Source organism: Pristis pectinata, chromosome 15 (genome assembly GCF_009764475.1).
Source record: "Pristis pectinata isolate sPriPec2 chromosome 15, sPriPec2.1.pri, whole genome shotgun sequence".
NCBI classification, from domain to species: domain Eukaryota; kingdom Metazoa; phylum Chordata; class Chondrichthyes; order Rhinopristiformes; family Pristidae; genus Pristis; species Pristis pectinata.
In genome coordinates, this window is record NC_067419.1 from 50367327 (window position 1) to 50380146 (window position 12820).

Genomic DNA, 12820 nt, shown 5'->3' on the forward strand with positions numbered 1-12820 from the left:
CGAAGGGTGGTATCTCTATGGAATGAGCTGCCAGAGGAAGTGGTTGAGGCAGGTACAATAGCAAATTTTAAAAGACACAAGCAGGTAGGTGGATAGGAATGGTTTAGAGGGATATGGGCCAAATACGCTGGCAAATGGTACCTGCTTGGATGGAAATCTTCTATGACACGGACCAGTTGGGCCGAAGGGCCTGTTTCCATGCTGTGTGACTCCATGACAAAAGGATGTAGGTCATAGAGTCTTATAGCACGGAAACAGGCCATTCAGTCCAACTCGCCCATTCCGACCAGGGTGTCTTCCTGAGTTAGTCCCATTTGTCTTCACTTAGCCCCTATCCCTCTAAACCTTTCCTACTGATGAACCTTCCTAGTGTCTGTTAAAGTTACAAAATGCAGAGCAGGAAGACATTCCTGGCAGGTCAGGATGGGAATGCCCTTCATTCCTAGAGAAATCAAGTTACCCAAAGCTGTTGAATTCAGTCCCGAGTCCAGTCCTGGTCTGTGTCAGTTGTCCACCTCTGATATAGCTCAGCTCGTTTTTACCTCCTTACTCATTTCTCTCTCTGTCACTCTGTCTCTGGGAGACAGAGAGACTCAGTCCTGATTCAGGGTCTCAACCTGAAACGTTGACAGTTCCTTTCCTCCACAGATGCTGCTCGACCCACTGAGTTCCTCCAGCAGATTGTTTGTTGCTCCGGATTCCAGAATCTGCAGTCTCTGGTCTTCCAAATACTTTAGAATGGGTTCTTCGGCCGACATTGTCACCTCCAACTGTTCCTATTCACTCATTGACCAGTTGCCTTCTTTACAGTTTACCCCCATCGTCACCCAATCGGAGGCATTCTCCCATCCCCCACCCTCCCCGCAGGTTAACGAGCTCCTTTTGTCTTCTTCTGAGGAAAGGTCTTCAACCTGAAGCGTTGACTCTGTTTCTCTCCCCACAGATGCCGCCTGACTTGCTGAGTACTTACAGCATTTTTTGGTTTTGTTTCGGGTTTCCAGCATCTGCAGTTTTTTTATCTTAATTCAATCAAATAGCAGGCATTGATCCTGGCAACAGTGTTTGATCCCAGTGATCCCAGTCAAGGACACATTCCCAGCAAGTACCCCAATCCCAACACATTCCCAGGAAGTGCCCCAATCTCAGCACATTGCCAGCAACATCATTTAATCCCAGCAACTCAACAGGGTTGGGGGTGGATTATAGAGCATGCCTCAGGTGGTAAGGAAATGTGGGCTCAGGGATGCTTTGATGGAGATGGTGAGGTGTAGGGGAGAATGCTGGGGTGGTCCACAAAGCTGATGGGGTCACCAATGGGGCAGCAGTTACGTTCTTGGATGAGCAGCAGGATCAGAGGAGCCTCAGAGGCCTGAACTCAAGCAAATGGAATTTAACTCTGGCAAGTGCAAGGTGTTGCACTTTGGTCAGTTAAACCAAGGCAGGACTTACACAGTAAATGGTAGGGCCACTTAAATGTTGTTACTGTTCCTGCCTTCACCATCTTCTCTGGCAGCTCCTTCCGGGTACCAACTACTCTGTGTGAAAAATTTACCCCTCAGATCTCCTTTATCTCCTCCCTCTCATCTTAAATCTAGTTTTAGACCCCACCACAGGAAACAGACTCTGGGTATCTACCTTACAGATTCTGACCTTCTACCCTACAGACACTGACCTTTACCCTACAGACACTGATCTTCTACCCTACAGACTCTGACCTTCTACCCTACAGACTCTGACCTTTACCCTACAGACTCTGACCTTCTACCCTACAGACACTGACCTTTACCCTACAGACACTGACCTCCTACCCTACAGACTCTGACCTTCTACCCTACGGACACTGACCTTCTACCCTACAGACACTGACCTTTACCCTACAGATTCTGACCTTCTACCCTACAGACACTGACCTTTACCCGACAGACACTGACCTTCTACCCTACGGATGCTGACCTATACCCAACAGACACTGACCTTCTACCCTACAGACACTGACCTTTACCCTACAGATTCTGACCTGTACCTTCCAGACATTGAGTGCCTACCCTACAGATACTGGCTACCCTTTCAATTTAATCTGTCAAGGCTCCACATATTTTTATGCACCTTATTACCTCCCTTCAGTCTCCACTGTTCCAATGAAAACCTCTCCAGCTCATCCAATTTTTCCTCCTAGCTACAATTTTCCAGTCCTGGCAACATCCTCATAAACCTCCTCTGCACCCTGTCCAACACAATCCCATGTTTCCTATAATCTCACCAGAACTGGACCCAATTAGTGTTGTCTACAGTTCCAGCATAATTTGTCTGTTCTATAACTAACCAGTGTGGCTTTTTAATCATCTCATTGATCTGTCCTGCAGACTTTGAGACACCAAAGACTGTAGGTGCTGGAATCTGGAGTAACAAACAATCTGCTGGAGGAATTCAGTGGGTCAAGCAGCATCTGTGGGGGAAAGGAGTTGTTGATGTATTGGGACTAAGAGTGGTCAGAGTAAAGGGGAGGGGAGTGGTGAGACAGGGCCGAGGTGATTGGTGGATCAGAACCAGATAGGGGAGGTGGGGGGGGGGGCGCGGTGGGGAGGAGCTATAGAGTCATAGAGTACTACAGCTCAGAAATAGGCCCTTCGGCCCATCTAGTCCATGCCGGCCTGGTTTCCTGCCTACTCCCACCTGCCTGGACCTGGACCATATCCCTCCAAACCCCTCCCATCCGTGTACCTATCCAAACTTCTCTTAAATGTTACAATTGAACCCACATCCACCACTTCCGCTGGCAGCTCGTTCCACACTCGCACCACCCTCTGTGAAGCAGTTCCCCCTCAGATTCCCCTTATATATTTCACCTTTCACCCTAAACCTATGACCTCTAGTTCTAGTCTCACCCAACATGAGGGGAAAAAGCCTGCATGCATTCACCCTATCTATACCCCTCATAATTTTGTATACTTCTCCCCTCATTCTCCTGCGCTCCAGGGAATTAAATCCTAACCTATTCAACCTATCCCTGTAACTAAAGTCCTCAAGTCCCAGCAACATCCGTGTAAATTTTCTCTGAACTCTTTCAAGCTTATTGATATCTTTCCTGTAGGTAAGTGACCAAAACTGCACACAATACTCCAAATTCGGCCTCACCAATGTCTGTACAACTTCAACATAACATTCCAACTCCTGTACTCAACGCCCTGATTTATGAAGGCCAATGTGCCAAAAGCTCTCTTTACGGCCCTATCTACCTGTGATGCCACTTTCAAGGAACAATGGATCTGTATTCCCAGGTCCCTTTGTTCTATCACACACCTCAGAGCCCTACCATTCACTGTGTAAGTCTTACCCTGGTTTGTCCTCCCAAAGTGCATCACCTCACATTTGTCTGTATTAAATTCCATCTGCCATTTTTCAGCCCATTTTCCCAGCTGGTCCAGATCACTTAGCAAGCTTTGATAGCCTTCCTCACTGTCCACTACACCCCCAATCTTGGTGTCATCTGCAAATTTGCTGATCCAGTTTACCACATTATCATCTAAATCATTAACATAGATGATAAACAACAACAGACCCGGCACTGATCCCTGCGGCACACCACTGGTCACAGGCCTCCAGTCAGAGAGACAACCATCTACCACCATTCTCTGGCTTCTCCTGCTAAGCTAATGTTGAATCCAATTGACTACTTCATCCTGAATGCCAAGCAACTTAAACTTCTGGACCAGCTTCCCAAGTGGGACTTTGTCAAAGATCATCAACCTTCCTGGTAACCTCCTTGAAAAACTTTAGATTGGTTAGATGTGACCTGCCACGCACAAAAGCGATGTTAACTATCCCTAATCAGGCCCTGTCTATCCAAATACTTATATATCCTATCCCTCAGAATACCTTCCAATAATTTACCCACAACTGACATCAGGCTCACTGGCCTAATAATTGCCCGGCTTATTCTTAGAGCCTTTCTTGAACACCGGAATAACATTAGCTATCCTCCAGTCCTCTGGCACCTCACCCAAGGCTAAGGACGTTTTAAATATCTCTGCCAGGGCCCCTGCAATTTCTGCACGAGCCTCCTGCCAGTGGGTGAAATGTGTGGAACCAGGAGGGGATGAAAGTGTGTGATGGGGGTGCTGGGGGGTGGTATGGGAAAAGTGAGAAGACTCGAGGAGGATCAGAAGGGGTGAGGAGAAACACCGGAGGTGAAGGTTACCTGAAACTGGAAATTTCAATGTTCATACCATCGGGGATCTGTGGATGGACACTCCAGGTTTCCTCTTTACCTCTTTACCCATATCCTTTGCCACCCAGCAAGCTATTTTCTTTCCTTAGTTATTTATTGCCTTTTAAGTTTCATATAATACCCTTAGATTTTTGATGTTGTGAGTATTTTCCCTCCCTTTCATTGCTTTCCTAATTCTTTAAATTTTGCCTTCATATTTCCTCTTCCTGCAGTTCTGGGCTCTTGGAGACCAGCAGAAGTTGCCTTACCCCACTCTCTGTGCACCTTGTCATCAGGGCACTACGGATTTGGCAGTCCCAACCTTTCTCTTCCTGAGGTTTATTATAACTGTACCATCAAGTGTCTGCAAGCATTGAATAAACAACAGTTAAAACATCTCTGTGAATCCACTTTATTTTTATGTCATTCTGTTATCGCAGGGAGTTGAACAAAACCACAATCACACAAAGTGCTGGAGGAACTCGTCGAGTCACACCACAATCCTGCTCCAAATCTTTCAGCTATCATCCTCAGGATCTTACTTCACTTTGCCCTTGGTCTGGTGAAAGTTTACATCCATAATGAGCAGTCACGAAAGTACAATGCTATAATAAAATTACACAACTAACATCCACATATTTACAAATTCAAGCTCTCTGCTGGTTGCCTTTCTCCTTTTGCTGGAAAATCAGCAGTAGGTGGGGACTTCTCTGTCTGAACCGTGTCTGTAGGCTAATGTACAGACCCAGAACGGAGCATGCTTCTGACAGCAGTACTTCCCAACCAAAGCAGTGCCTGGTACACAGTGTACCAAAGTCAAACCATGTGCTGCACATACAGAATCACAGGATGCTTACATGGGGGAGACTGCTATTTGGCCCATCATCTGTACTAGCTCTATGTGAGAATAGTCCAGCTAGTCCCAACATGCCAGCCTCCCTTATCTCCCTATAACAAAGCAAATGCCTTCCTTTCAGTTCCATCACAAACACTACAGCTGGAACTGCTCTCTCCCTTTCAGTGCATTCCAGACCCAACCACCTGCTGTGTAAACAATTCTTTTTTGTCATTTTTGCTTCTTTTGCCAATCACCATTTTATGATCAGGGTCCCTCTGACAATGTGACCAGATTCTCTCTATACTGTTTATCCCTTCATGATGTTAAATCCCTCTATCAGATCCCATCACCAGCTCCTCTGTTCCAAGGGGAATAACCCCAGTTCCTTTGGATATCCACAGAACCAAAGTCCCTCATCCCTGGAAATGGTTCAGTAAATATATACTGCACCCTCTCCAAAACATTCACATCTCTTCTGAAACATGGCCCCAGATCTGATATAATACTCGGGTTAGGTCAAACCTGTGTTGTATGACAGTTCATAGTGACTTCCATAATTGTGTACCCTCTGCCTTTATTTATAAAATCCAGGATCCCATCTGCTTTTTTTAAGCACTTTCTGAACCTGTCCTACCACCTTCATAGAAACGTATCCCCAGATCTGTCTCTGTACTACTTTTAGAATTGTGCCCTCCATTTGAGGGGCAGCACGGTGGTGCCGTTGGTGGAGATGTTGCCTCACACCTCTGGTGACCTGGGTTTAATCCTGACCTCCAGGGAGTTGATGGAAATGTGGGGAGAATAAAATGGGATTAGTGCAGATGGGTGCTGGATGGTTGGTGATGACTGGCCGGGCAAGGGATCTGTTGCTGTGTCGATTGGCTCCACATTGCCTCTTCTCATTCTCCCCACCAAAATGTCATGCATTTGTCAGCACTAAATGTCATTCTGCAGCCATTTCCCATTCTACCAGCCTGTCGATATCTCTTTGTAGTTCACTACCTTCCAGGTTTCTGCATAATGGGAAAGTGTGCCCTGAACTCCTAAGTCCCAATCATTAATACTAAGGAAAGCAGTGGTTCCAGACCTGAGACCTGGGAACTCCACTGTACACTTCCCTCCAGCTTAGCAAACAACTTTTCATTCTACCTCTTCCTGTTACCAATTTTCTAACCATCCTGCAACAACCCCTTTTATTCCACGGTTTTCCATCAATGTGGCACCTAATCAAATTTCTTCAGGAAGTCTATCTATACCACATCAACTACAATTCCCTCCGTTACTTCATCAACTATCAAGTTAGTCACAATGAGCCTTCGACAAATCCATGCTGATTTCTCTAATCAATTCACACTTGTCCAAGCAACTGCTAATTCGGGCCTTTCTGCACCCGTGAGGTTAGAGTCATAGAGAAAGTCATAGAGAATGGAAACAGGCCCTTCAGCCCAACTTGTCCATGCCGATCAAGGTTTCTACCTGAGCCAGTACCATTTACCCATGTTTGGCCCATATCCCTCTAAACCTTTCCTATCCATGTACCTGTCCAATTTTCTTATAAATATTGTTAATATACCCTCTGTGTGAAAAACTTGCCACTCAAGTCCCCATTAAATCTTTCCTCTCTCACCTTAAATGTATGGTCTCTAGTTTTAGATTCTCCTAGCCTGGGAAAAGACTGTGACCATCCACCTTATCTATTCCCCTCATGATTTTATATAAGGTCACCCCTCAGACTCCTTCACCCCTCAGACTCCTTCACCCCTGTTAAATGTCTGAGTTAAATTCCATCAGCCATTCCTTGACCGACTTTCCCAGATGCTCTAGATCTTGTTGTAACCTTACACAACCTTCTTCACTGTCCTCTACACCCCCAATTTTGGTGTCTTCTAACTATGTCAACTACATACGCATCCTAATCATCAATAGACATGACAAACAACAGGGGACCCAGCGCCAATCCCTGTGACACACCACTGGTCACAGACCTCCAGTCTGAAAAACAACCCCTTCTACTACCTTCTGATCCCTTCCACCATCAATTTTTTATCTTGTTGGCTAGCTCACCCTGGATCCCATGTGATCCAACCTTCCATACTAGATTTACCATGTGGGACCTTGCTAATGTCCATGTAGACAATGTCTATCACCCTGACCTCATCAATCCTCTTGGTCACCTCTTCAAAAAACTCAAATAAATTCATGAGACACGATCTCCCACATAGAAAGCCGTGCTGACTAACCCTATTCAGTTCTTGCCTTTCCAAATGCTGACACATTTTGTTTCTCAGAATCCCCTCCAGTAACTTTCCCACCACTGATGTTAGGCTCACTGACCTGTAGTTCCCTGGCTTATCCTTGCAGCCCTTCATAAATAAAGGCACAACATTAGTCACCCTCAAGTCTTCTGGTACCTCACTCATGGCTAAAGATGAGGCAAATATCTCTGCCAAGGCCCCAGTAATTTCTTCCTACAATATCCTAGAATACACTTGGTCAGGCACTGGAGATTTATCAACCTTTTTGTGTTTCAAGAACGCCAACACCTCTTTTGTAATGTGGATATGTTCCAAGACACGACTGTACTCTTCCCTGAATTTCCTAGCTTCCATGACCTTCTCCACTGCCTCTTCATCTCTACTCTTCCCTCAGCACACACCTGGACAAGTGACCTATCCACCTTCAGTGCAGCTAACCCTTCCACTATCTCCTTTTTATTAATTTTTTTTAACTACATCCAGGATCTCAACATCTTCTTTAGATGAGTTCCAGCAGCATCCTTGTCCTTGGTGGACTGATGTACTCATTCAGTGCCTCTGCTATGCCCTCTGTCTCTCTAAGAAGGGTCTGAAAGGTACTCAAATCTTAAAACTATCACTACACTATATACAAACAACTGCCCCCGCCCTTTAAAAAGGAAATAAATCCATAAAACTTCTGCATGTATAAATTTATACAAGTTAAATATTCACACAATGATACACAAGAATTATCGATTATAAATATTGTTGATTTCATAGTATTCTTAAGTACTGGAATCTGCACTGCATCAGTCATCCATGGAGTGTTCAGTCCAGGCACCGGACTTGTAGTGGTCACCTCCTCCTCTGGGCTGTGTGTGGTTTCAGGTATCTCCTGTCTCTGGCCAAGTTGTGCCCAGTAATGGCTACATGGTGGAACCAATCTCGCTGCTCAGATCCAGGCTCACCCTCACCTTGTGTTCTCAATCAGCCCTGCTCTGTACCATACAAGGACAACAGAACTAAGGGATTGGAAGCAGAAATCAGCCATTTGGCCCCTCACAGCCGCTGTGCCATTGAGAACATCCTGGCTTGTCTTTTATGTTAGTGTCACTTTCCTGCACCAGCCTCTTATCTCTTCCTTCCCTTGTCTTGAATATACTCAGTGACTGCACTCCCAGCTCTCTCAGGTAGAGAATTCCAAAGATTTACAGCCCTCTGGGCAAAGAAATTTCTTCTCAGAGCTCTGAAAAGCCAGCTGTGTGAGATGTGGCCACTGGATCTAGACACCGGGGAAGGCGGTAGCGTAACGCTTCACAGGGCCAGCGACCGGGGTTCAATTCTGGCCACTGTCTGTAAGGAGTTTGTACGCTCTCCCCGTGTCTGCGTGGGTTTCCTCCGGGTGCTCCAGTTTCCTCCCACATTCCAAAGACGTACAGGTTAGGAAGTTGTGGGCATGCTATGTTGGCGCCGGAAGCGTGGTGACACTTGTGGGCTGCCCCCAGCACACACTACGCAAAAGATGCACTTCACTGTGTGTTTCGATGTACATGTGACTAATAAAGATATCTTAGATCTTATCTTATTAACTCCGCATTCACCCCTCTCAAGCTGCATTGGACTGCCACATATCAAGTGATGCCTGGGACCACCAGAGTGCGGGATCTTCATGAGCTGACCATGCAGGACTAGTGATGTCAGAGATCACAACCTCACCTATACCTGACTGGCTCAAATGCCGATTACTCTATGCCTGCAGACTGGATGAAAATGTGGTAGTAATCTCTCAATGTGTGTAAGAATGCCATGGGGGTGGGGACCACAGCTGGCAAGGTGGATGGTTCCCTCTCCCTATGGTAGGTGTAAGGCCAGTCAAATGAACAACTAGATCTGAGAACGAATGAGTGCAAAAGATTCTTTGCTCTCAACATCCACTCTACTCACCAAGGTACTGAGAACCTCTCAGTTCTGCAAATTAATCTTGTGTGCTGGGCAATGGCTCCTCCCCATAAAACTGCAGTTTTGTTTACCCCAAGGACCACACTAATGGACTACTGTGTTGAACTTTCTCTAACACCCTACTCTATTCTGGCATAGATACCCCTTGAATGCTGTCAATTAGTGGGCTTGGCTCCTGGACAAATGTATGTGTCAGTGAAGAGCTGCTCGAAGGGGCTATGCCAATGATAATGTAAGGAGAGTGTGCACAGCCACCCCTCCCCCTCAGTGCCAGCTCCCTTGGCCACTTGGTCATTGGCAGCTTGCTCTCCAGGTTCTTGTCCCTGGTTGTTCATGGCAATTCCCTGACAATCTTCAAGTGCTCTCCAGAGTTTGCCCATGGAACGGGACTACAGCTGGCCAAAGGCTGCACTAAACAACGCAGGATTGTGTTGTCACCGCTTAACACATGATCAGAACCGGTCAGTCACCATCTTCACTGGACATCCAGTTACTATAACCGTGCCGTCACCACAGGCTGTAGGATGGCGTCCACGCAGCCAATGTATTGTCGTCTATTGGGACACTCGGTGTTCACGCCCCTCAGCGCCTCATAACCACTTCCCATCTTCTGCTGGGCTCCAGTGCCAAAGGATTTTCCACCAAGGTCACTTCCCGTAGCTGGATAATGTGGATGGAGAAGCAGACACCACTATTACCATTCTCCCTTGCTCACCTGAACTCCAGAGTCCAGAAACATCCCCACTGATAACGCCTCACATTCTTCAATCTTGTTTCTATAGCTGCAGCCAATGAACAGGACACCTTGAACGTTATTAAATGGTTTCTCCTCAACCTTTTCATTAGCCTATCTGCACGCCACCCATCTCTGCAACACCAGATCCAAGGCGGCCTGGGAATTGTATCCCCGTCGTTGTCAGGACCTGCACTCACCTGCTGGTCCCTGGTTACACCGGTCACACTCACACTCAACAACTTGCAACTATAGCCGTCTGTGGGTTCTGTTCCGGAGAACTGTTCCTAACCCAAACTGTCCACAAGTTGGGAATGAACATCCATGGGGTCACAGGCACAGCTGTGACAGGAGATCGAGCAAGTGCAGGGAGAGTGGCTGCCAGCCAGCCTCACTGACTCAGTGACCCAGTCTGCCCAGCTCTCCAAGCTCTACTCGGCTCCACCCAGCCCCCAACTGTTGGGGGGGGGGGGGGAGGGAGGGAGAAGGCACAGGGAAATGCCCTGTTCTCACCCAGCAGAAGATGTCCAGAGCCCCGCAGCAGCCGGCAAATCTGTCCCCATCCATCCCAGCAGCCTCCCAAACACTCAGCATGTACGGGGTGTCCCTAAGTTGGGCGTATGTAACCCAGGGAGGATCTGTATGTTTAAAACTTGCAGGATATGGGAGGCAGAACACTAACTTAGGTTGCAGTACTGGGGTGGGTGAGGAGCAGGGACAGCCTGGGATGGAACAACAACATTAAATCTACCAGGAACATGTGAACAAGGTACATTGCAGCACTTCAAATAACGTTGGATTTGAACACTGATAGAGAGAACATGGAACAGTACAGCATAGGAACTGGCCCTTTGGCCCACCATGTCTGTGCTGACCATGCTGCCAATTTAAACTGCACATTGGCCTACACATGGTCTATATCCCTCCACTCCCTGTGTTTATGTGCTTGTCTAAATGCCTCTTAAATGTTGCTATCATATCTGCTTCTACCATTTCCCCTGGCAGGACATTTCTGTCATCCACCACTCTATGTGTAAAAATAACTTACCTCAAATCTCCCTTAAACTTTCCCCTCTCACCTGAAAGCTCTGCGCTCTGGTGTTTGACATTTCCACCCTGGGAAAAAGACTCTGACCATTTACCCCATCTGTGCATCTCATAATTTTATAAACTTCTATCAGGTCTCCCCTCAGACTCTGACACGCCACAGAAAACAATTCAATGCCCTCTAATCCAGGCAGCATCCTGGTGAACCTCTTCTGCACCCTCTCCAAAGCCTCCACATCCTTCTGAACTGGGGCAACCAGAACTGTATTTCAAATATGGCCTAACCAAAGTTATATACAGCTGCAACATGACTTTCTGACTTTTACACTCAACACCCCGACTGATGAAGGAAAGTGTGCCATACCACCTTCTTTACCACCCTATCCACGTGTTGTTAATTTCAGGGAGCTATGGACTATGTACATCAATGCTCCCAAGGATCCAGTCATTTTACATTTGACCTCCCAAAGTGCAATATCTCACGCTTGTCATGATTACACTCCATCTGCCTTTTCTCTCCTGATTTCCAACTGATCTATATCCTGCTGAACCCCTTGACAGTGTCCTCACTGTCCACAATGCTGCCAAAACATCCAAGGGTCGTGTAGCTAAAGAAACAACATTTGTGGCATAATTCGAGACAATTGGTCCAAGGGCTCCTTTCAAGGAACAGAGTCTGTGAGCAACGAAAGAAATGGCTTCATCTGCAAGAGCCAGGCGTGGTAACGAACAAAACAGAAAATGTATTTTTGAAAAGAACAGATGCAAGATGGTGCAGGAGGCTGGTGGTCAGCAGGTCAGGTCAGAAGAGGAACATAAAGTATGGGGTTAAAGAGAAGTGGACAAATGCAACTGGAAGGAAGAAACACTCAAAAATAAATCAGACTGTGAACTGACACAGCCTCGGTCTCAAGTTCCATGGACACTCTCCCTCCTTGAATTTCCATGGACGTATGGAAAGCTGCAGCAGAATCCTAGTTTAGTGTGAACAATGTCAGGGTCCTAGCTATCTCCTCCCTTGGTTCCCATAGTAACTTGGGATAGACACTGTCCAGCCCTTGGGATTTATGCACCATTATGTATCCCATGGTACCTAACACCCCCACCCCTTCTTAATATTGACTATCCATAGAACCCTCCCTGAACTCACCATCTTCCACGTCCTCCTCCTTGGTGAATACAACAAGAAGTACTCATTTAGGACCATGCCCTGGCTCCACACATGGATTACTCCTTTGGTCCTTCCCCTGGCCACCCTCTTGCTCCTGATTATAGCATGTCTGGGGATTCTCCTTACTCTTACCCACCCAGGATATTTCACAGCCCCCTTTTGCTCTCCTAATTTCTTTAAGTTCTTTCCAACACACTCCATGTTCCTCAAGAAACTCACTCACCCCCTGTGGCTCATACATGCCACATGCTTCCTTTTATTTCTTGGGAAAAGTTCACAGTTTCCAGTGCTAACAAAAATCCCGACGGAATGTCAGGAGTCAAATTTTCTCTGTGACACTTCCAACACAGTTCTGCTCCACACTGGATTAAACCCAGCCTCACCAAAATTAATTTTCAGGCTCCAACTACAACTAATCACAATCTCCTGAGGAGCAGCACAAACATGCGTGCTTATTCCAGTAAAACAAAGCCCTATTTATACATTTTCACAGCTAAGCATACATTTTGTAAATTCAAATGTTCTAAAAGATCCGTCGTAGAGTCATAGAGCTATACAGCATGGAAACAGGCCCTCTGGCCCAACTTGTCCACAACAACCAAACTATCAACCCTTTTGCATCGTCATG

General features: G+C 46.5%; 1 protein-coding gene across 1 annotated transcript in view; it reads right to left on the reverse strand.

Moving 5' to 3' along the window:
• Positions 1–8057: 8057 nt before the first annotated feature.
• Positions 8058–12820, reverse strand: part of tspan11 (tetraspanin 11) — a 107078-nt gene continuing 102315 nt past the window's right edge. The window contains exon 6 of the mRNA XM_052030254.1: positions 8058–9901. Coding sequence (XP_051886214.1) covers positions 9824–9901 — 78 coding nt within the window. The 3' untranslated portion in view covers positions 8058–9823. The remainder of the gene's footprint in view (positions 9902–12820) is intronic.